The sequence below is a fragment of the Pezoporus occidentalis genome, unplaced genomic scaffold, assembly GCF_034315485.1.
Source record: "Pezoporus occidentalis ecotype Australia unplaced genomic scaffold, CSIRO_AGI_Poc_V1 ctg221, whole genome shotgun sequence".
Classification (NCBI taxonomy): Eukaryota; Metazoa; Chordata; class Aves; order Psittaciformes; family Psittacidae; genus Pezoporus; species Pezoporus occidentalis.
In genome coordinates this window covers 1,428,070-1,449,486 of record NW_026914084.1, presented here as the reverse complement: position 1 = coordinate 1,449,486, position 21,417 = coordinate 1,428,070, and the positions used below count along the sequence as shown (strand labels likewise).

The window sequence follows — 21,417 nt, the reverse complement described above, 5'->3', positions numbered from 1 at the left end:
TTGCCGACCTTTGCCTAAAAAACACAGTGTGCAGCAAAATGAAGTTTAATAGCATGCTTCCCCCTGCCCTTGTCAGACCATCACACTGAGCGTGCAAGCCAGATCCTGGGACAATCCATCTCCTCCATGTCGTGGGTTCCTGAGATTGTATCGCGCTCTTCCTCCACTTCTTCAGAGCTTCCTGTGAAGTGCTGCTGGCAACTCCAAGTATCCTCATCTTCAAAGCCCTTCCTGGCACGGAGCCTACCCTGGGAGTCACCTACACCTCACCCGTACTCTGCTGCCTTATGTTTCCATGTCGTCTGCTGCTGTGCCTTGTGTCTCTAGGGCTGCTTGCTCCTGGAGTAGCCTTATGGATGAGCCCGAAGAAGATCCAGAAATGAGGTTGCCTGGTGCTTTTGTTCTTTAGCTGAAGTTAAGCTTGAATTCAGTCCCAACTGTTTTCAGTTCCCTCTTGGAATCCTCAGGGACTGTGTGGAAAAATACAGGCTGCAACTTTTGTTCAGGGCTTTTATCTGAGCCTTCCCTGAGCTGGGAAGAGCAGTGGAGCGAATACCTCTGCCCAGCCTCCTGCCCTAACTTGGAAGCAGGAATTACCCTGGGATTCCCCCTTCCTGGGGGACCGCTCCATCCCCTTCCCTCCCATGTTTCTCCCCTCTAACTCTAGCACTCCTTTCCCAGCCCTTCCCTCCTCTCAGGGGAGAGCCCACAGAGCTCCTCCCTTCCCGGTGGATGGGGGCAGGCACCGGGAACAGGAGTGGGCACCGGCCGCCACGTGCCCCCGGACTCCAGACCCCGCCCCCATCGACAAGCCCCGCCCACCCGGTCAAGTACCGCCCACCGGCCCTGCCCCGCCCCTGTGCTCCCGGTGGCGGCGGCGGCGGCAGTGGTAGCGGCCGCCCCCATGTCGGGCCCGCGGGGCGCCCTGCAAGCTTGGTGCCGCCGGCAGTGCGAGGGGTACCGCGGCGTGGACATCCGCGACCTCAGCTCCTCCTTCCGCGACGGCCTGGCCTTCTGCGCCATCCTGCACCGGCACCGGCCCGACCTCCTGTGAGTGTGCAGCGGCCGCGGTACAGGCCGCGCCGCACCGGCCTGGCCACGGACGTGGTGCCGCGGGGCCCGGCTCCGGCCCGCGGTCTTTGGTGGCTGGAGGAGAGGTGGGGCTGGAGGAGCTGGGCTGGGGCTCCCTGGGCAGGGAGCTGGGGAGGCGGAGGCGCCGGTGGAAGTGGCTCCAGGCTATCTGGCAGGGAGGGACTGAGGCTCCATGTGCATGGATGTGGGGGGTCAGGGGCAGGGAGCGCAGCAGGTCTCCGTTGCTTCCCGAAGTCAGTTGGTACCGGGATGAAGTGTGCTGTGCTTCTGAGAGCGACTCTCTGACCTGGTCTCACAGACCCGTCAAGGTCAGGGTTAGCAGAGTCGTGTGGCTTAAGGCTAGGGAGAGTGCGGAGGTGGGCTAGGTCCATGCACCCAGCTGGCAGCGGTGCCTGCAGCTGAGTGCCCCTGTGGGAGGTGGGCATTCCCACTTCCCAAGGACTAGAGGCTTGCCTGGCGTAGGGATATTCCCAGCTGCTTTAGGCAGTCACTCTGAAACATGCAAAGCCCTGGACCAGGTTGCTTCTTGCATTCCCTTCCAGCTTGTTTTCTGTGGGTGCCGCAGTGAAAGCTGGAGGTAGCAAATGCCCGCAGGGATATCGAGCCTTGCTAGCCTCCCCCAGCAAATGGCTCCGAGTTGAGTTTCCTCCATCAGCCGCCCTTTCGAAGGGTGGCTCTGAGGGGGAATGTGAGTTTCAGGAGGCAGCTGGTGCGTTTGGGATTGCTTGAGGGCATGGTGTCAGGCTGGAGAAACTGGCTGAGCTGCTGGAAGGAATCTACCCCGACCTGCTGCCATAACCCTGCCTGGCCCAGCGCTGCTGGGGACCCGCCTCCTGTCTGCTCCAGTCTTTGGTAGCCCTTGCAATGCAGGTAGGCATTGCTCCACTTTGCCTTGCCTCCAGCGTGCACGCACTCCTCACCTGTCAGCAAAGGCTGGCAGTGTGTCCCCTGTCACGTCCTGCTCCAGGACTGCTGGCTCTTCCTCTGAGGTTGCCCGAACTGACCAAATCCTTCTCTCTGAGTTGCCCCCGGGGATGGCCTTTTGTCACAGCAGCAACCTCTCACAGGCAGAGGGTTGACAGTGACTCTGCTGAGGAGCTGCAGTGTCTGTGAGAGGGTGAAACCAGCCTGTCTTCTTACAAGCAGGAACTGAACAGGTAGGCTAGGAACCAAACTGCTGTGTTACAGGTGGCTGCCACAAAACCCTCAGTGAGGCATTCAGGAACCACCAAGAGCTGAACTGTATGATGGCTTTGCATCACTCTGGATCTTGAGGGAGCTGCATGCCCTTGTGTCCCAGCAGCTCCTGGGTTGGGGCTTGCTTTGACCAGCTGTTGGAGGGAAAGAGGCAAATTAAGGACAGGAGCACTTACAATTACTGTGTTTCTGAATTTCCTTAATGTAAGTGGCACAGTAACTGGGAAGTGAAAAGCTTTTCAGCGAAAGCTTACAATAAACACCACTAAAACCACCTGATGCTTTCACATTAATCATATTTACCATCCCATTAGGCAGCAGCCGCTGCTTTTAAGTTGTCAGTGGGCTTCAGTCTGCTCCTGGCAGATGTCCTAACTGATGTCCTGACTTCGCAGGTCCTCTGTTATATTGTAGAGACAAAGCCCAGGACCTTACAAGGACATGGCACGCTGTCGAGGAATTTTCAGAGGGTGAGCAGGAGAGCAGCATCATTTCATCTGATTCCAGCTTCTTCAGCCTGTCCCAATTTGGAAGTGGGTAGATCAAATCAGAGGCAGTAAATCTGGCTGCAGAGGAAAAGTGATTGCCCTTCTTTTCTTCTAAAGTGCTTTCAGTCAGCCCAGTAATAGCACTTGGCAGGGGTCTGTGAGTGCACTTCTGACCTGTGTGGTCTTCCTCTGGCCCATGTGAGGTGGCCATGCTGCTCCCCAAAGTAGCTGAGTACAGAACTTCAGCCTTCCTGCTTCCTGCTGGCTTTCCCTTGGGTTGCAGAGGGGAGCAGCTTATATCCACACAGGAGCTGAGCTGGAGCTCTTTCCTCTACCTGTGTGGCACCATTGCTCTGGCACCCTGATCCTCCAGGCTTTCTTTTGCTGCTGTGGTGGCTGTTGGTGTGTCCCGGTTGTCTGACCCTGTCCGGGTGCCCCCGTTTGGCTGTGCTGGTATGTGACACACTGGGGAAGAGGCTGTTGTGAAAGGCTATGTGGGTAAGTGAGGCTGAGGACAATTTTCTGTGTGACCCTTGATTTGAATACAGTCATCTTGGGGTAAAGCATCTGGTATCAGAGGGATGCTCTCCTGGTGAGCTTCAGAGCAGCTCCTGCAGAGCTCTTGGAAACACTAGGGCATTTGGGAATTCTTTGAAAGAAGTAGACTGGATGTGCTCAGTGTCTACTGAATCCAGCTAAAGATGTCTTGAACTGACCACCATGGATGAGGTGTGTTCCCTGTGTGTTGAACCATGAAGCTGAAAGTCGAGCTCTGCTCCTGTACACACCTCACTTGAATTCACTGTGTCACTGTTCTAATCAGGGAAATGGGAAACCTGGATTTATCCTCTGGCTGCACTGCTGGCTGTGTGATCTCAAGGCGAGACATTTAATCTCTTCTTTTTCCCTTGTCAGTTGAGCTGGGAGCATCCAGGCCAACCTGATAGTGGACTGTGGGGATTAATGTTTGTTTGCTCAGTGCTCCAGAAATCTGAAGCATTAAATGAGTGTTTACAAGGCATTTACTGCAGCTTAGTGAGGCAGAAATCATCTTTCAGCGTCCCAAGCAGCGCCGCCTCCCCAAAGCTCAGGGAATGTTCTTGGCATTCAGGGGTGAGAGTCTGAGAGAGCATGGCATGTGCCTTTCAAGTGCTGAAAGAGATGCAGACTTGAGGAAAAGATATGAGAGCTGTGGGTTTGGTTACAGTCTGGATCACAAATCTCATTTGTTCCTTCCCAAGTACTGCCTGCATTTCCCTGCAAGACCTGGAAAGCTGAAGGTCCTATTATGCGGCACTGCCGTTATTATTTATATTTGAGGGATCCAGGAATTAGCTCTGGTTTTAGCTGTACCCTTCCCCCTTCCCTGGGTCTGCTGTGCTCACTGGCAGCTGCCCGAAACCCCAGAGTGCTTAGTGGCTCTGCATGTATCTAATTAGGTAAAAGCTTGGGATGTTATTTGCATGGAAATATTACTCCAGGATATGCTACGATGCTGGGCTTTGCTGAGTCAAGACAGTTGTTTAACTGGGACAGCCAGATTCTTGTCTATTCTTACATCTAATCCCTTGGACTGGTATGTTGTCAGGAGAGGAGCGTGAGCGGGGCTGGATGAAAGGCTGCTGAGATCAGGGCAAGGAAATAATGTGATATATCCACATGTGGAGGGGAGGGGTACATCTGGGGTGACTTTCCCCCCTGCCTGAGAAGCCATGCTCCTTGCATGTCAGTACAGGGGGCATACCCACAGCCGCAGGGATGTCACGCGACAGAGCACCATGAGGGAGTGTTCATATCAGGAGTGATGGAGATCAGTGCAGTCCTGCTTGGCTTGTTTGGAGCGGGAGCTGGGAGATGCAGCAGAGAGGAACTGAATACGCTGTGATGCCTCAGGGCTTATACTGATGGACTTCAGCATCTTGGGTAAAAGCTGAGAGCCTGCAATCCTACATTAAAACTTTATTCCCTTGCTGCTTGGTAGCCCCCCCTCCATTACCTTTTGAGCTTCACGTCCTCTCTGCTGGCATCTGCTTTCCCAGGCGGAATTGCTTTGGTTTACTAAAACAGCTTTAGTTTGCTGGGCAGAGTGAAATGGACATGATGTTTCATCTGTCAAAAAATACTCTCTCAGCCCAGGCCACCAAGGAGTATTCAAGCTTCCAGCTGTATCACTCCCATGTGCTGAAAGTGAGGGTATTCCAAATGAAGGTCATGAATGTTTAGAAGGCAGTTGATATATAACTTAGCTGTCATCGCTTCTCCTGTGTTCCCAACCTGGTATTTTCTTTAAAAGGTAAAAAAAAACAACCCACAACCAAACCAACAGCATACAAAAAAATGCAGCAAGGTTAAAGTCGTTCTCTAGGGAATAAAAAATGACTTGGGGGAAAAAACCTCTCCCAGTGGAAACTAGTCATAAATATAAAGAAGGCAGTAGTTTTAACATCAAAGCAAAGGCTGCAGCTTGAAGCCTTTTCTCACCAGTGTGTAGAGAGGAAAAAGTTGTGGTATGTTGAAGAGGCTGTGTTCTGTGCATGCATTTGCATGAGCTGTCAGAAGGGCGCTTGACACAGAGTTGAACATCCAGCCCATCTTCTGCCTGTCCACTGCATCTGCTCCCGTAGCAGCAAGCGGCTGCAGTTTCATCTGTCTGGGAGGAAACTGCACCAGCAGCCTCTTTGAACGGAGGAAGTGTAGTTTTATGGTGGTGCAGGCAGCCGGGAAATCTTCCTGAGCTCATCCTGGGTTTCCTCTGCAGTGCTGGGAAAGGCACATGAGGGGCTTCAAGAAGAGGCTGATTGCCCTGCAGTGCGGAGCCAGGGCGCGCTGAATTGCTGTTACAGGAAAAGGCAGTAAAATCCAAAGGGGGATGGAGCAAGAGAGGCTCCCGCAGCCCTTCTCTGCGGGTACATGGATGAAGATTCATTGTCTCACACAGTTCCTGCTCACCACAGTTGGGGTGAGGGATACATTCCCCACCTTGAATCTGAATCATCCCTCTGCATCAGTCTGTCTTTTGCATGTCTCTCTGGGCCACTGGGGTGGCTTTGCCTGACCCAAAACCTCTTAGGGCTATGTCCTCCTCTGTGCATCCAGTTTGCAGTCACACCAAGCTGCTGCATGAGGAGGTTTTTTTGGTAACAAAGCTGAGATCCTTGGCAGAAAGGGGCTGTAATCAGTTTAGCATGATGCTGTTTTCACACATTATACCCACGCACACATGCAGAAGGCATAACTAACTCCTTCCTGTATTTCTCCCCCTCTGTTGAAAACCTGCAGATTGCTTTAACCTGCTTCCCTTTGCTCCTCTGATGAAGGCAGCTGATCAATCCCCGTGGCCAGGCTGATTTGATCCCCTGAAGACATCCAGGGGCTGAAGTGATGCCACAACGTGCCGGGGTTGGGAACTTCTGGGGCTCCTCTCCGTGGAACCCCAAGCTGCCTTGCTGAAAAGGCTGTGGCCACAGGCAGTTTGCCGTGTACTGAGAGTGTTGGGGAGCAAGCGAGGACAGAGCACAGCTGAAGACCTCTTGTGTCACCCCAAATCCTGGGGTGACCTCAAACCCCCTAAGGTGGTGCAGGGAGGTTTATCTAAGGAGCCTTGTAGGAGGGAGAGATCTAGCACAGGCAACTCTTTGTCTTGAGGTGGGGGAATCTGCTTCCCCATCCTTCTCCTGCCGTTGTGCCTGAGGCCTTGGAGGGGCAAGTTTGGGGTGATGCCATGCACCCTTCACTGCAGCGGTGCCTAGTGCTCATCGGAATGTGGCCCTGGTATTTCTGCAGCTTTAATCGCATGTGGGTAAAGAGAGACCAGAATGACATTTTAATTTCCTGGTCACCACCCATTTGGGACTTGCTTTCTGTTTTTTAACTGCAATTTCCCTTTGGTTTCTTTATCCCTTTACAACCCAAAGATGTGCTTTGCCAGGGTTTTGTTTATCTAGGGTCTCACATGTTGAGTTGTAAGGTTGGCTGTCCGGAGAACCTGCGTGTGGTTGGCATTGGAGCCCTTTTCCTCTGCATCTCATGTGACTTTTTTGTGCTTTCTCATTTCAGAGACTTCGATTCTCTCTCCAAGGATGATGTCTATGAGAATAACCGCTTGGTAAGTCCCTGTTATGCAGTTCATGGAAGGAGGAAGGGACATGAGAATGACTTGATGGAGGTCATGGAGTGTGGGAGGACTTTGTGACAGTGGTGAGGGTGTAAGGAAAAAAATCTGTATGTGTAAGTAACAGGCAAGAGCTTCTGTGGAAACACAAGGGAATGTGAAACATCAGCTTCCAGCCTGTACTGCAGAGAAGATAAGACAGTTATCCTGATAGTTGCCAAGACAACACCTCAGGTGAAGCTTAAATGGTGCAACATCTTCTTGACATCAGCTGTTCCAGACTTGCAGGCAATGGAAGCAGGAAGTTAGTTTTACTCCAGGCATAAACAGAGGGGAAGGTCATGCTGGACCTATGCTGGTTTGCAATGTTCCCCTCCTGGTTGGGACAGCTAGAGCCAAGAGCACAAGCAGGCAGTGGGGAATGGGGAGATGCCCAGCTCCAAGGGCTAGCGGTAGCCTTGTTTGGTTGTTGTTTTTTGCTGAAAAATCTGATTGCTGCAGGCTCCATCTGATAGTCCATGGAGAGACTTGGGCCATCACCTTCCCAAGATGAATTGAGCTAGATCATCTGAGGTTTTAGGATTAGGACTCTCCAGTTGTGTCTTGGCCGTGGCCTTTCCTAGACCAGTTGGCCCCTCTCAGCCATTAGCAGCAATCTTTTCCCATTCAGGAGCCACACAATGGGTTTCTTGTCCTGTTAGTAACCCCTAAGCTGGGGTCTCTCCTTGCTGCTTGCATTCTCATGTTCAGCAAGGCTTTTAGTCCAGAGAACCAGCTTAAAGCCAGACTGAGCATAGCTGGCTGTCCATAGGGGACATTTTATATCCCCAGTTCACGCAAATACCCATTTTCATTTATTTCTGTTTCTTTTCTTTAGATCCCAAACCCTGCACAGCACCCTGTGCCCCAGAGACCAGGCACCTTCAGTCTTTATGCACACGCTGCACCTGGTACCTCACAATTCAGTGCCCACACCACTCTCATCCCCTCCTGCCTTGCTTTCTCTTCAGTCCCTGCCATAGTCTCACATATCCTCCTCCTTGGACATCAGTGTGGATATACTGCCCTTGGCACAACAGCAGGATGGCCAGCATACAACCAGTTATCCATGCACCGCTAAGCGGAGAGCTCTCAAACAGCTATTTTCCTCCTTCACACCTTCCTTTTGAGTACCCATGTATGCACTTGTAGGAGCTGTGTGCTTCTTATCACAATGTCCTTGTCATTTCTACTTGCTGAGACATAGAAAATTCCTGAAGTAGCCCTTCAAGCTGGGCAAGCAGCAGGCTGCTGGCTGTTGAGCCGGAGTGGCTGTGTTAACTGTGAGAGGGAAAGGGAAAGATGTAGCACCCCAGAGCATGAAAGGATGGGCAGAGTCAGTGCTTTTGTGGGGTGAGCATTTGAATGGCTGGGGACACTCCTCAGTAGAGCTGGTGTTTGGCTGTGTCACTGCAAGTATCTGCCAGCCCTTCATAGTGCCAGCCAAGGCTCTGCTGGGGTCTTGCAGGAGGGCACTGGTGGCGTGCCACTTTCATGGATTGAAGAAATACTGGTTTGGCATTTTTTCCAGTGAAAACTGAGACTTCCTGAAATTTAGCCTCCCTGTCTCAGTGCAGCAGCCAAATGCCAGGACCCTTCAGGTGGGCATTGCAGGGGCACAGGCAGCTGAAATGCTTTGCAGGAAAGGGCAGCTGCAGCAGCTTACTCCCTTGCTTCTGTTGCCCCCTTTCCAATCAAGCAGCATGTCTGGGATTCTTGGTCCCTGAGGGATGCCATAGACTTATTACTTAACCTTCCTAGGACCCTTACAATTTGATTTCTCTGTTATTTTTCAGAGAGCATCAGTTTTTCTCTCCTTAATGCCTCTCTCTGCTGCTCCTGCAGGCCTTTGAATTGGCAGAGCGGGAGCTGGGCATCCCAGCCCTGCTAGATCCCAATGACATGGTCTCCATGAAAGTCCCTGACTGCCTCAGCATCATGACTTACGTGTCTCAGTATTACAACCATTTCAACAACCCCAGCCAAGGTGAGTGTCCTCCTACCCCTCTGGCTTCCAGTTTGTCCCTGCTTGAGTACAGGAAACCTAGTATTACATTGTGCTTCCTCCTTGCTATGGCAAATGGGAGCCGTGTGTGTTTGTGAGTTTGAGAGTACCTGCCTCTCCTGGATCTTGCTGGTGCCAGTGAGGAAAGCCCGGAACAGGGAGTAGAGTGGGGTGAGATTTCACAAGAGCTGGGGAGTGATTTAACAGCTCAGGCTGTGGAAGGAGGAATGCCTGGTTAATCCACCCCCTGCAATCCACTGGGTTGGGTCACTGCCTGTGGTGCTCATCAGACCCCTTTGTGATCTGCCTTAACCCATTAAAATGAGAGAAGGCTTGATAGGCAACCTGCCTACTGCAGCCAAATTTTATCACATCTGTAAGTGTGAAAGGACCAGAGGACAGAGGGAGGGGAACCAGGGTTGAGTGTGTCAGATTAGCTGATCTGCTCTTGCAACTGCAAACTGATTTGAGTCTTGCTCTCAGACACCTCTTCCAGGGCAACCCTCCTGGGTGGAGATGAGGGCTTCAGGTCTCCTCTGCTCTGCTTTTGAGCCACAGCATCAAATAAATCTCTTCCATGCATATGTACTTCTTCAAGGATGCTGGCCTACAGCCAAGGAGGGGGGGGACTGGAGTGTGAGTGCCAGCCCTGATGGGCAGGAGATGCTTGCAGCCGTGCTGACAGCCTGGAAGCCCTGGGGCCCATTGAGTCACAACAACACATCAGCAGCTACCCGAGATGCTCTGGGCTTTAAGCGTTGCTTAGGGAGTTGGTTATGAGGAAGCCAAGCAGCATTTGATGTAAATAAAATCGCAGTGAGAGGCTGGTATCCCTGGTCCACAGAAGGGGATCTACAGCAGGGCCAGCCTCTCTGGCAGCCTCACAGCTGACCCATTATTAGATTGTGTTTGTCTCTTCCACCTAGAATAGGCTCTGAAGTGCTGGGAGTGGCAAGTCCTGTCCTATGTCACAAGGCTCGATGATATTTTTCTTTCCCCCTCCCCTTCCCTGCCATGGGCGGTGTGAGTCACTGCTCCTCTCCGTGCCTGATCCTCCTTTGCCTTCTGCCTCCAGCCAGCGTTCCTCCGCCTATGAAGCGCCCAGCTGCTGACTCCTCTCCTCCTCTGCTGTCCCACAAGAAGTCCGTGGCTGCAGTTGAGAGTCCCCCAGCACCACAGGTACCTAATTTCTTGATTCAAAACCAGCCTGAGGCAGTGGTGCTCCCTGCTGTGAGGATGAGGAGATGAGAGCCTGTCACAGTGGGATCGATCTTTGTAGGGGCTACCTGTGTATTTGGGGTGGGAGGGGTGTTTGGGTTTTTGGTTCCTTGAAGGACCCAGCTGAGAGAGTGATTTCTCTCTAGAAATCAATGGACTGAAATCCATGGCAGTCAAAAGGTTGGGCAGATTGGTGCCAGATTGCCTTGAGCCACTCCGGGGCACAAGTACCCTTCTTCCTATGGGTTGATGATGCTATAGATGAGTAAAGAGCAGGAATTTGTGATTAGAAGAGCAGAAAAGATGGCTTTTTCTTTCTTGGCCCTTTATTTCAGGTTTTAGCAGGTGTCTGGGATGGCACATTTTCTGAAAAGAAGGGCTTCCTCTTGCACGTTCCTGCTGCCACCTGGGGCTTAGATTGGTCCCTTCCGCAGTCCTTTAGCCCTAGATAGGGGTAAGGCACTTTTTGGAGTGGCCTCCTCTAATTTGGGAAGAGGCAGCCTGCGTGTGCCTGGATTTGGGGGCAGCTGTTCTTTGCGTTGTCAGACCCTGAGGTCAGACCCTGAACTGTGCCACAAACACACAGCAATGGCCTTGTATAGGAGCAGCTGCTCTGGTGGAGTAGTGGGCTGGGGAGCAGCTTGTGGCTCCCATCCTGATCTCCCCGTGCATTGTGTGTCTCAGGACGATGGTCCCTTGGACCCGCTGGAACGGTCCCAGCGCACCACACTCAGCAGTACCTGCGCAGCCTGCCAGCAGCACGTCCATCTGGTCCAGCGCTACCTGGCTGAGGGCAAGCTCTACCACCGCCAGTGCTTTAGGTATGTTGTGACCAGGCCTGGAGGGGTTGGACACTCTCCTCAGCACACTGGGGGTCTGTGGCCACCCTGTCTTTTTGTTTGTCTGTGTCCTTGGGTAACATGGAGCATCAAAAACAGTGCATGACAGTACTAGAGTACCTCAGTGCATGAGGTACTAGAGAGGGTCTTTTTGCCTGCCAGCCCCCTGTCCCAGTGGTCTGAGTGGGCCCTTGTATCCAGCTATGTGCTGCTTGTCTCCCCTGCTCTCTTGCACTTTCCCACTTCAGTGACTTGAGATCCCAGCCCCTGGTGCTTCTCCCACTTTCATAAACCAGGATGCTCTGCCTCTTTACCACCTGCCTCCCACCACCACTTTCCGGTGAGGTCTAAGCTAGGGCCTCCTTCTACCTACACTCCATATCCTCAACTGGATAGACAGGCTCCCACGCTGCCTGGGGTGGTGCTGAGCACTCAGAGGAGCACCTGGGGAACTGCAGATTGTTACCAAACTGAGGAATGAGGGATTAGGCGTCAGCAGCTCTGTGGTTACTCCCTAGGTGCAGGTCCTTACCTGTAGCACCCGTGAAGTCATTTCACTTTGCTTTCCCTGCTCTGATGATGAAGGGATGAGATCTCTTACGTGGGCCATGGGATGTGAATTGGTAAGTGGGCAGCTGGCATGTGAGGACAGAAATACTGAACTACGGGGAAGATACAGGAGGCCTCATTCACCTGCCTAAGCCATCCAGAGATGTGTCATAGAAACAATGTTGAAGGAGGGGAGCTGAGCTGGGCCCATCAAGCTTTCCATCTGCATCTGGGGCAAAAGCAGGAGCTTTGCAGGTGCAAATCACTCATGGTCAAGAATAGGAGAGGTGTCCCCTCTGCCTTGCACAGCTCATGGCCCTTCAGACTGAGCAGCAAGATCCTTGTGTTTTGCCTCTCTGTGCTTTTCTGATCTTCTTATTCCACACACACATCCCCATCCCTGCTCATTCATGGGTGCTGCTTGGTTGGAAATGTCCTGTGGCAGTGTTTTCTGTGGGTTGACAGAGATAAAAGCAAAACAAACCTCTTTCTGCCCTTGTCTGAACTTGCCACCTCTTCATTTCATCATACCCCTTTTCTCTACAGCTCCTGTGTCCTCACATTTCTGCTCTAGATGTCAAAGGAAATCCCTGTCAACTGGGCACCCTGAGCAGAATTCCTCACCAAAATTACCTGCTTGAAATGTAGCCACGTGCTGCAAACAGCAGGTATTCTGCCAAGAAGGAACAAGCTTGGTTTTCATGGGAGTGCTTGATCAGCCCCTTACCCTTGGCTCTCTTTCATGGATGTTATCCACCTTCATTCCCAGGTGGAAAAGGGCTGACTTGGTTGCCAGCACTGGATATTACACTTGTGCCTGGAGGGTTTAATTCGGAAGGATTCAAAGGCTCAGCAGGGAAAGAGTGGATGATCTGAGGAGGTGTGGCAGACTGTGAAGGACAGGAAGCTATTTAGCCTGGTTTCAACAGGCAAGGCAGAGTGTAAGAACAGCCCTACTGCATTATTTCCTTATCCTTCCAGCCAAATGCTATAACCGTGGTGGGGTCCATGGTCAGCATGGTGAATGTGAGACCAGGCCAGGACCCTTGCCCACCACAAGGCAGCCCCGTAGCCAACCTGTGTTGGTTCTGAACCAGCTGCTCCATAATTCCAGTTGATACTCCCTGTTTCACGAATGATTAATCCCTGTCCCCCTTATGGGCCACATGTGATCTTGTAGTTCTGTCTCCAAGTTCAGCACCAACTGCTGCCCTTCCACATCTATTCGGTCCTTCCTGAGTTAAAGGAGGAACCCAAATGCGCACAATATTTGAGTTGAGAACTCCCCATGGGTTCATGCAGTGTCATGGGGTCATTTCTCTGTTCCTGTCCTTTCCTGAATGACTTCCTCAAGACTGCACTAGAATTTAGTACTTCACAGCCCAGGAGCATTGCCTTCCCTGAGGAACAGGATGGTGCCTCCCATCTCATGGGGCTCTCTCTTCTCATTGCAGGTGTAAGGAGTGCTCCAGCACGCTGCTCCCTGGCTCATACAAGCCCGGGTCAGAGGCAGGGACTTTTGTTTGCACGCAGCATCGTGGTAAATTGGCCATGAGCGGGAAGGTGGAGAGGAGGCCCAGCCCGGACCGGCAGTCGCCAGAGCTAAGAACTGAAACTGGGGCTAGCAGTGCGGGTGAGGATGGCTTCCCCACAGGAGCAGAGGAGGGGAAGAGTGATGGTGACTCCCTGGAGAGCACGGCGGAGACCCATGTGCCTGCAGAGGGGCTAGCTAGCCCAGCGGAGGACAGCACACCAGGCAAAGCGGAGGCAGTGATGCCCCCTGCTCATGTCTCCCAAACTCCGCCCAGACCTCCCCTTCCCAGCAAGCCCACAGCGCTCCCCCAGGACAAAGCCAGCTCACTGGAAGGACGGCTCAGAGACACACGGCCCACCCCTGCCCCAAGGAGGGGCACCGATGCCTCAGCCCTCTCCCCTACCTCTCACCCTGTCCCTCGGCCCAGGTCCACTCTGCAGAGCGAGGGCAGCGAGTGTGTGCCTGGCATGGTGAATGGTAAGAGCACAATGGTGGCAGGAGTTACCTTCACCTCTCTAACAGCTGAGGTGTGATGAGTTTCACTCCTCTGCAGCCTGACACCTTTTTGCCTCCACATGAATCTCAGGCTTAGACACCAGGCCTTTGATTGTCAGTCATCCCCATAGTGGGGACAGCATGCTAGGTTTCTTGGCTGCCTGCTCTTTTATGTTTGTCCAGGGGTGCTGCCAGTGTGGAGGGGAGGTGGCAGTCCTCTGGCAGTTTGCAGGTATGGGAACAGAGGGGCATGTCAGTTCTCCAGGTGCAGCTCCTGGGGTAGGTTGGAGAGAAAAAGGCAAAGGGGATGTTTGGGGTTAACTTGACTGACTGCACTGATGGTGGGAGAAACACCAGGAGTTCTTCAGAGAGTGGGAATCTCCCGTGGGGAGATGTGTAAGAGGTGCTTCATTGATTTTTACCTCTTCGTGTCCTTTTGGTGTTGTGACAGTCTGACCCTGTGTCTTTCTAGGTAGGGTACCTGAACCCAGCCCCCCTGTCCCAAAACCCCGAGGGAGACCCTGCTCCTCTGATCGGTACGTCCTTCTGTTCTCAGACGACATGCAAAAACCCTGTAGCAAGTTGGGGCTACAGGGACACCTCAGCTGTGGTCCCTTCTCCCACCTCTATCAGCCCCTGCTTTTATGAGGACGTAGGCTATGATCAGGTCCTTTCCCTGTCAGGCTGTCCGTGCTTGTGCATACCTCCCAGAGTTGCTGTCTCTTAGGGTTTGTAGAGAGTTTGGACCTTCAGAAAGATGTTTCTATGGCACATGCAGGCTGCCAAGGGCCTTCTTAAATGGTCCTGCTTGTGGGTGCTGAGAAGGGGGCACTTTTCTGCCCTGTGGAGGGTTTGTCACAGGAAAGGTCCAATGCAGGGATGTTGTGAGTGCCTGGCTGCAACCTTTACACCTCCTGGTCTCTCACCCAGGAGCACACTGGTGCTGGCTTCTTCCTGCCTGCTCTTGGGACAGAGGTTGCGCAAGCACCCACATTTGCAACAGCCAAGGAGCTGGTGCACATGGCAAGTGATGACAGCTTTCCAGATGAGCAGTGATTCACTGAGCCATGGTGTGGGCTTGCTGTGGGCTGTGCCTACCCAGAGGAGCAGCAGTGCTTCTACCCATGGGAGTTAGCAAAGAGAAGTCCATCCCTGGGATGCTCAGACGATAAGGTGACAAACAGCCTCTGAAATGTAGGAAGGGTGCGTGACCACAGAGGGAAGGTGCCTGATCTCAACTCCCACTCCATCCGCAGCCTGGGCAGCAGAATTGAGTGTAGGAAAAATGTTGGGGAGAACAGCTGTGCCCATAAAGCTCAGCCTCAGAGGCTGCTGTTTGGAAACCAAAACACCAGGCCCAGTGGACAAGTCAGGCAAACTGTACTTCCCTCAGGCCCATAGGCTACCCTGCAGAGAATGAGACCCTTTGTGTCTGGGGAAGACTAGAGCCAGCCTTGGACAAGAAAGCTGCTTCTGCATGGGAGACATCCTGCTCCAGCCATCCTTTCCCCCGAGGGCTAAGTCCCTGTCCTGTGCCTCGCCATCCCAGCTTGCCTCTGCTTCTTGCCACCTTAATCTCTCTTTCTCTTCTGCCAGTGCTGGAGCTGCTGCGAGAGCCAAGGACCCACCATGGATGGCCTTGGTGCAGGCAGAGCCCAAGAAGAAGCCAGCTCCCCCTCCTCCCCCAGGCAGCAGCCATGAGACCCCGGGTAGGACTCCAGAGGAGGCGGATGGGGAGGAGGTGGGGAAAGCCAGGAGTGAGGAGAGCAGGCCTGATGCCATAGAGCCCAAACCGTACAACCCCTTTGAGGAGGATGATGAGGAAGAAGAGGAGAGCGCTGCCACCCAAAAGAGCATGCCTGAGCAGGAACAGAGCGAGGCTGCTGCCAGGCCTCTCCACCCCTGGTATGGCATCACTCCCACCAGCAGCCCAAAGATGAAAAAGCGGCCAGCTCCACGAGCTCCCAGTGCTTCCCCACTAGGTGAGCTTCCCCCTGCTCCCTTATGCCTCCTCCACAGCCCCCTGTGCAGTCTCTTGGAGGCTCCTCCTTTCCCAGGCACCTCTGCATCACCCTGGCAGGTCAGGCTTTTATGCAGTGATGGTTGTGCTGGGACTTGTGTTAGCCGTGTGCTCTCTACCCACTGGAACACCTCATTTGCAGACAAGACCTCTGTGCTGGAACGTCCCTTCTGTCTTCTCTGAAGACAGGCACTGGTTCCCTTTGCACTCCAGCACATACCACCCTCCTCTCCTGCCTCCCCCCCTGTTCCGCCCTGAGCTCTCCCTTTGCTTTGCAGCCCATCACCCCATCTCCAGGCTGTCACATTCTGAGCCATCATCCTCCACACCCTCTCCAGCCCTCAGCCTTGAAAGCATCAACTCCGAAAGTTCAGCGAAGGTGCTGGGTGACACCGATGAGGCCTTGGTGCCCAAAAGTTCCTCCGAGCCCACTGTCCACACGCCAACGGCCACCAAGACCTCTAGCACTGACACACCGCTGGCCAGCGTCTCCTCCAGCGAGAGCCCTGCTGTCCCAGCCAGCGTCTCCACCAACTCCTCCCTCTCCTTCTCCAGCGAGCTGGCCAGCATCAGCGGGGAGGTGCAGCCCGGCACCCTGCATGCCAGCAGGAGCGTCTCCACCGGCAGCTTAAAGACCAGCCCCAGCCGGCAGCCCCCAAAGCCCCCAGCCGGGGCTAGCCCTACACCCATCCTCTTGGCTTCAGATGGGGGTGTTGGAAGCCCTAAGACACCTGCCTCACCCAAGCCGCAGCTGAAGGTGAGATGGTGACCTTCCTCTCATCCAGATCAGGGGGCTTTTCTTCCCCATCCATCACCCAGTGGGGATCATGAGTCCAGGCTTGCCCCTTTGGTAGGCTTGGTTTGTGATGCCCTGAAAGCAAGCCTCAGGCATGTGCTTGCTAAATGGTGGCTCTGCTCTTACTCTGCCTGCCTGATGTGCTAGAGAAGAGGCAGGATGTCATGTGTTCAGAGCAAATAGGAGGGGAACCATGAAGGAAAATAATTCAGCATGCTTGTTAGGGAGATGCTGGGGAACTGATGCCAAAGAGGAGCACAGCTGGTTTTTGCCCCATGGCTTGGCTGCTGGTGGAGTGCTGTGTTCCTCCTCTGGGAGGATGTGGGGCAGGACAAATCCAAGCTTCTGCCCTGTCCACTCAGTCCCAGCTGTTGGGAAGCTGTATCCCTTCCCTTTACTGGACCCTCACTTACCTCCTTTTGTCCCCCCCTCTCCAGTCATCCTGTAAGGAGAACCCCTTCAACCGAAAGCCATCGCCTGCTGCCTCCCCTTCTGCAAAGAAACCTCCTAAGGGATCCAAGCCAGCACGTCCTCCTGCACCAGGTCATGGCTTCCCACTGATCAAACGCAAGGTAAAAGGGTTCTTGGGAACCAGGGCGAGAAGGCCAGCTTTGTGCTATCCCCCAGGGCCATAGCTGTGTACATGCACCCTGCTGATGCATGTATGGATAGGGTTGCAGCACATGGCTGGGTAGGATGGTGTCTAGGCTAGATCCTGTTGATGGCAACACCATGGTCTCCCTTTGATCCAGAGTGGGGTGGGGATCTCAAATCCATGCCTAGGTGGAATGTTCTCTTGTCCCCCTGCCCTCGTTAGTGTTGATCAACCTTTGGGTTGCCACTGGAAACTGGATGTGGGTGATAATGGCAGTCTCTGCCATATGGTTTGGCAGGTGCAGACAGATCAGTACATCCCTGAGGAAGACATCTATGGGCAGATGGATGCCATTGAGCAGCAGCTGGACCAGCTGGAGCACCGTGGGGTGGCCTTGGAGGAAAAACTTCGGAGTGCTGAGAATGGTATGTGGGATAGGGTGAGCTGTCTGTGGGTATGGCGCAGGATGGACCCTTGAACTGCCCTCTGTCCAGCCAAGGAGACAGAGCTGTGACTCCCTCCCTGCTGATGCTGGGTTTGGAAGAGCAGAAGGGGCTGTGCTGGGTGCAAGGAATGGTCACAGCCAGACCCTGGACATGGAGATGTCCCGAGGCTGGAGCAGTGGGAGAAGAGATAAGGTCTCTCAGGGGCTCAGGAAGAGGCTTGGGTCAGGTTTGCTCTAGTGCCCCTCCACTGGCTGGACAGAGCCCAGCCTGCTGCAGGGTGGTGGGATCCTGCAGGGCTGGGGATGGCTCTGAATTGTCCTTTTGCTTAGCAGACAGCCCAGAGGACAGCCTGCTTGTGGACTGGTTCAAGCTCATCCATGAGAAGCACATGCTAGTTCGCCACGAATCAGAGCTCATCTACATGTAAGTGTGTGGGGAGGTAGATGTTTTGGAGGGAACCCTGTCTCAGCCCTCCTGAAACTACTTCCAGGGGAGAGCCTGACACGGCCTCCTTGCCTGGAGAAGGGAGGGGAGGAGTGCAAGCAGATAAATCTATCCAAACACTGTCAGAACTGACCCACTGCGAGTCACCAGAGCCCCTGCAGCATCTCTTCAAGGAAGGCCTTGAGCAGCCAGGGCTGGTCTTGCTGTTGCTTGACTCTCTGGCTATATTGGAGAAGATCACCATCTTATTGGCTCTTTCCAAGCTCACCCTGTACTCTGGGATGGTGTTCTGCCTCTCCGGAGCCTGGCAGCACTCCTTCCCTTGCAGCTTCAAGCAGCAGAATCTGGAGCAGCGGCAATCAGATGTGGAGTATGAACTGCGTTGCCTCCTCAACAAGCCAGGTAAAGCATCACTCTGGATGCAGTTAACCTCCATTTTACCCCTGGGCATCATCTCCCCTGTCTACGTGGGCCTCAGGTGAAGAGTGACAGATCTGTAGGGACGCCAGTGCTATCAGCTGCCTCTAGAGCCACTGCCCCATCTCATTGCATGTCCCAGGCTTGTGCAAGGACATGCTTCTTTCATCCCCATGGGATGGTGCCTGCAGTGCTCTCCCACATAACACTGCTAGCCCAACCGGCCCTGCAACATGGCAGGATAGCAGGGGACCATGCTAGGAGATCTCTGCCCCAAAGCTCTGAATTTCAGAGCTCCTTCAGCCATTTAATTGCCTGTTGTTCCTTGGGGTTTGGCTGCATAGAGAAGGACTGGACTGATGAGGACCGAGGGAGGGAGAAGGTGCTGATGCAGGAGCTGGTGACCATTATTGAGCAGAGGAATGCCATTGTGAACTGCCTGGATGAGGACCGCCAGAGGTGAGTGAGGACTGGGGTGGCTGAGGGAGTGGGAAAAACACAGCCTGTCTGATTCAGTGCCATGTGAGCAGCCTGTGGGGGTGTCCTGAGATGTCCCTATTGCTGATGTCTTTCCCAGGCTTCCCAGTCCTTGTCTGTTTGAATGCTTTGTATGAGAAAGACAGGGCAATATGTGCAGCACATCAGATTTATCCTGCTGTTAGCAAACGCTCACAAGACAGTGATGGATCTGCCCCTCCATGAGTTAGAAGTAGGAGGTTCTCTAGCCTCAAACAATAGAGCAGCTGTTTTCAGGGCTCAGTTGCTGACCTCTTTCCCATTCTTTCTTTCAGAGAAGAGGAGGAAGATAAAATGTTGGAAGCCATGATTAAAAGGAAAGGTAAGAAACATTGGATAAGATCTTTGGAGCGATGTTTTCACTGCTGACCCCAGCAAAGGGCAGCACAAGCCATTGATGAAACTGTGCAGGAAAGAATCTCTTTTGTGTAGACTCTGGAGCTGTTCCTGCAGGGCTGTTAAAATTTGGGGCACAGTTGTGCTGTGCACCCCTATTATCACAGAATGAAGTATGTATGCAGTGGAGGGCTTTCATTCATGGCTATCTTGCCCCTGTTGTTGTGCGTGTGTGTGTACAACCATCAGCACCCTGCAATAACCACCTCCCTTTGCAACCCCAGAATTTCACAAGGAGACAGAGACCGAGAGCAAGAAGAAGGGCAAATTCAAGCCCATGAAGGTGCTTAAGCTGCTGGGCAACAAGCATGACTCCAAGAGCAAGTCACCCAAGGAGAAAAGCTAGAGCAGGAGAACAGCAGCAGCAGGAGGGTTGCGCTGCCCGACTGCCCTGGCCTCCCTGCAGCTAGCTGGGATTCCTGCCAGGAAGGGGGCTTGTCTCCCTCCTCTCCCCTCGCCTCTCCCCGTGCTCCCTCCCCAGGCACTGGAGCTGCTGGCCCGGAGAGATGCCAGTCCTTTGCCTGGAGTGAGGGACTCCGACCAAAGCACTCCCTTTCCCAAGGCTGTGGAGGAGCATGACCATTCCCGCTCTGTGAAGCCTTGCTAAGGAGGCGAGGAGAAAACGTATTTGCTTTTCGGATACGTTACCCCATTGCGTGTTCTTGTCATTAACTGAGAAGCAAGCCAAGGAGTTTCGTGTTTGTGGGAAAACTTGCACTAACTGCTCCCTCCCCTGTCCCTTCTCCCGCTCTAACTGTGACAGTTCCATGTGCCTCCGACCTCAGCCAGGAAAGGACTGGGCCTGCCTGTCCCTCCCTGCCTGCCTGCCTGCTTTTGTCCCCTTTCTGTCCTGTTTTTAACTTCGGGAGAAAACTCTGGCATTAGAGCCAGGATTCTTTGGGTTTTACTGACCTAAACTTAACTGTTAGGAAAACAGTCCCACATCACAAGGCTCTAGAGCCACAGCCAAAACCATAACTGGTGCCCTATTTATTTTGAGCTGTCCCCTCCCTTGAGCTCCAGAGCTGGGTGAGCTCCGTTACTGGGCTGAGAGGACCCAAGGGGATGGTGTACAGCTGCTAGGACATAGCTCACGCGCCCTACTCAGGACATCTTACCCCACACTGCTGCTAAACACTGCTGCCGTTGCTGCCGTTGGATGGAGGGAGGGAGGAACATTCCTTTTCCAGGCAGGGGCAGAAAAGCTCAAGACAGTGCCAGCAAGGGGCACTAAGCTGGTGCTCCTGCCCACCAGTGTCACCCTTGGGCGGCTGGGGAGAGAGGCACAGTCACAACTGACCTTTACCCAGCTTCACCTGTGTATGCTTTAAAAGTGTGCAGGGGTGGGCTGGTTGTTTTTTACACCTCCTTTACTAGATGAATTCAAACCCACCTGAAAACTTTTTAAACCCCTTATTTTATTTGTCGTGTGTGTGTGTGTACATTGGAGGAGGGAATGGGGGGCAGTGTTCTTCCAGCCATCCCTTCCTCCTTCCATTTTTGTTTCCCACCTTCTCCAAGGCGAGGAGTTATTTATTGAATTGTCAGATCAGTCTGAATTTGAGTTTCATGGGTGCTTGGTTGGTCAAGTGGTTCATCATGCCTTCTCATTTGCAAACCAGACATAACAAGCCCCAAGCAATCTGCTGCAGTCCCTTTTCAAAACCCAACAGGCTTTAGCCAAAATGCTCTCAGAGCAGAGCAGTGCCTTGCAAGGTGGCTGCCATAGCATTCTGGAAAGGGATCCCTCCCTGAGGAGGGATCCAGCCCCTCCTCTGTGCCAGCATAGCCCCCATGGGTGGGAGGTGGCAAGCTCAGCCCTGCACTGGTGATGCCATCCCACTCTTGCCATACCCCAGCAGGCTGATGAGGAGCAGTGGGAGGGGAGATCCCAAAGCACAATTCTTCTCTAAGGAGAAACAAACCCACTTTAGAGCCTGCTGTCAGGTCACTGTTGCCAAAGGCCATCGGGATCGCTGCAGCCTGAAACCCCTTGGCCCTGTGCCCAGTCAGGGGATTGATTTGGGAATTATACTGTACTAACTCCGTGACTTCCATTCACCTGAACAGAAATAAAAGAAACATTGGATTGAAAAACTGGTTGCAGCTTAGGTTTCCGATTCCTTTGTGCACTTGTGCTATCCCGGGGACAGAGTGTGCTGCCTGGCTTTGGGAAATGGCTGACGAGTATTGCTAAGAGGCAGAGGATGGGATCTTAAA

The 21,417-nt window shown here is 53.3% G+C and overlaps 1 protein-coding gene across 3 annotated transcripts; it reads left to right on the top strand.

Moving 5' to 3' along the window:
- Nucleotides 1-843: 843 nt before the first annotated feature.
- MICALL1 (MICAL like 1) lies at nucleotides 844-21,294 on the top strand. 3 transcript variants are annotated; one of them, XM_062620579.1, is made up of 16 exons: nucleotides 844-1,050; nucleotides 6,834-6,882; nucleotides 8,773-8,914; nucleotides 10,008-10,111; nucleotides 10,835-10,971; nucleotides 12,993-13,549; nucleotides 14,040-14,103; nucleotides 15,164-15,549; nucleotides 15,926-16,344; nucleotides 16,821-16,955; nucleotides 17,277-17,403; nucleotides 17,754-17,847; nucleotides 18,197-18,270; nucleotides 18,630-18,744; nucleotides 19,077-19,123; nucleotides 19,422-21,294. In XM_062620579.1, the coding sequence occupies exons 1-16, from the start codon at nucleotides 905-907 to the stop codon at nucleotides 19,541-19,543; spliced, it is 2,718 nt and encodes a 905-aa protein (XP_062476563.1). In that variant the 5' UTR covers nucleotides 844-904; the 3' UTR covers nucleotides 19,544-21,294. The 3 variants fall into 3 exon arrangements, with proteins under 3 accessions (XP_062476563.1, XP_062476562.1, XP_062476561.1); XM_062620578.1 differs by having other exon boundaries at nucleotides 15,866-16,344; nucleotides 17,757-17,847; XM_062620577.1 differs by having other exon boundaries at nucleotides 15,866-16,344.
- Nucleotides 21,295-21,417: the final 123 nt, after the last annotated feature.

What these genes read in the sequence shown, in the direction of transcription:
- MICALL1 (XM_062620577.1), top strand. Translation starts at nt 905, where the DNA reads ATGTCGGGCCCGCGGGGCGCCCTGCAAGCTTGGTGCCGCCGGCAGTGC. An exon ending in TTTCAACAACCCCAGCCAAG is followed by an intron (nt 8,915 to 10,007) that starts GTGAGTGTCCTC and finishes TTCTGCCTCCAG; the next exon opens with CCAGCGTTCCTCCGCCTATG. An exon ending in TTGCCTCCTCAACAAGCCAG is followed by an intron (nt 18,271 to 18,629) that starts GTAAAGCATCAC and finishes TTGGCTGCATAG; the next exon opens with AGAAGGACTGGACTGATGAG.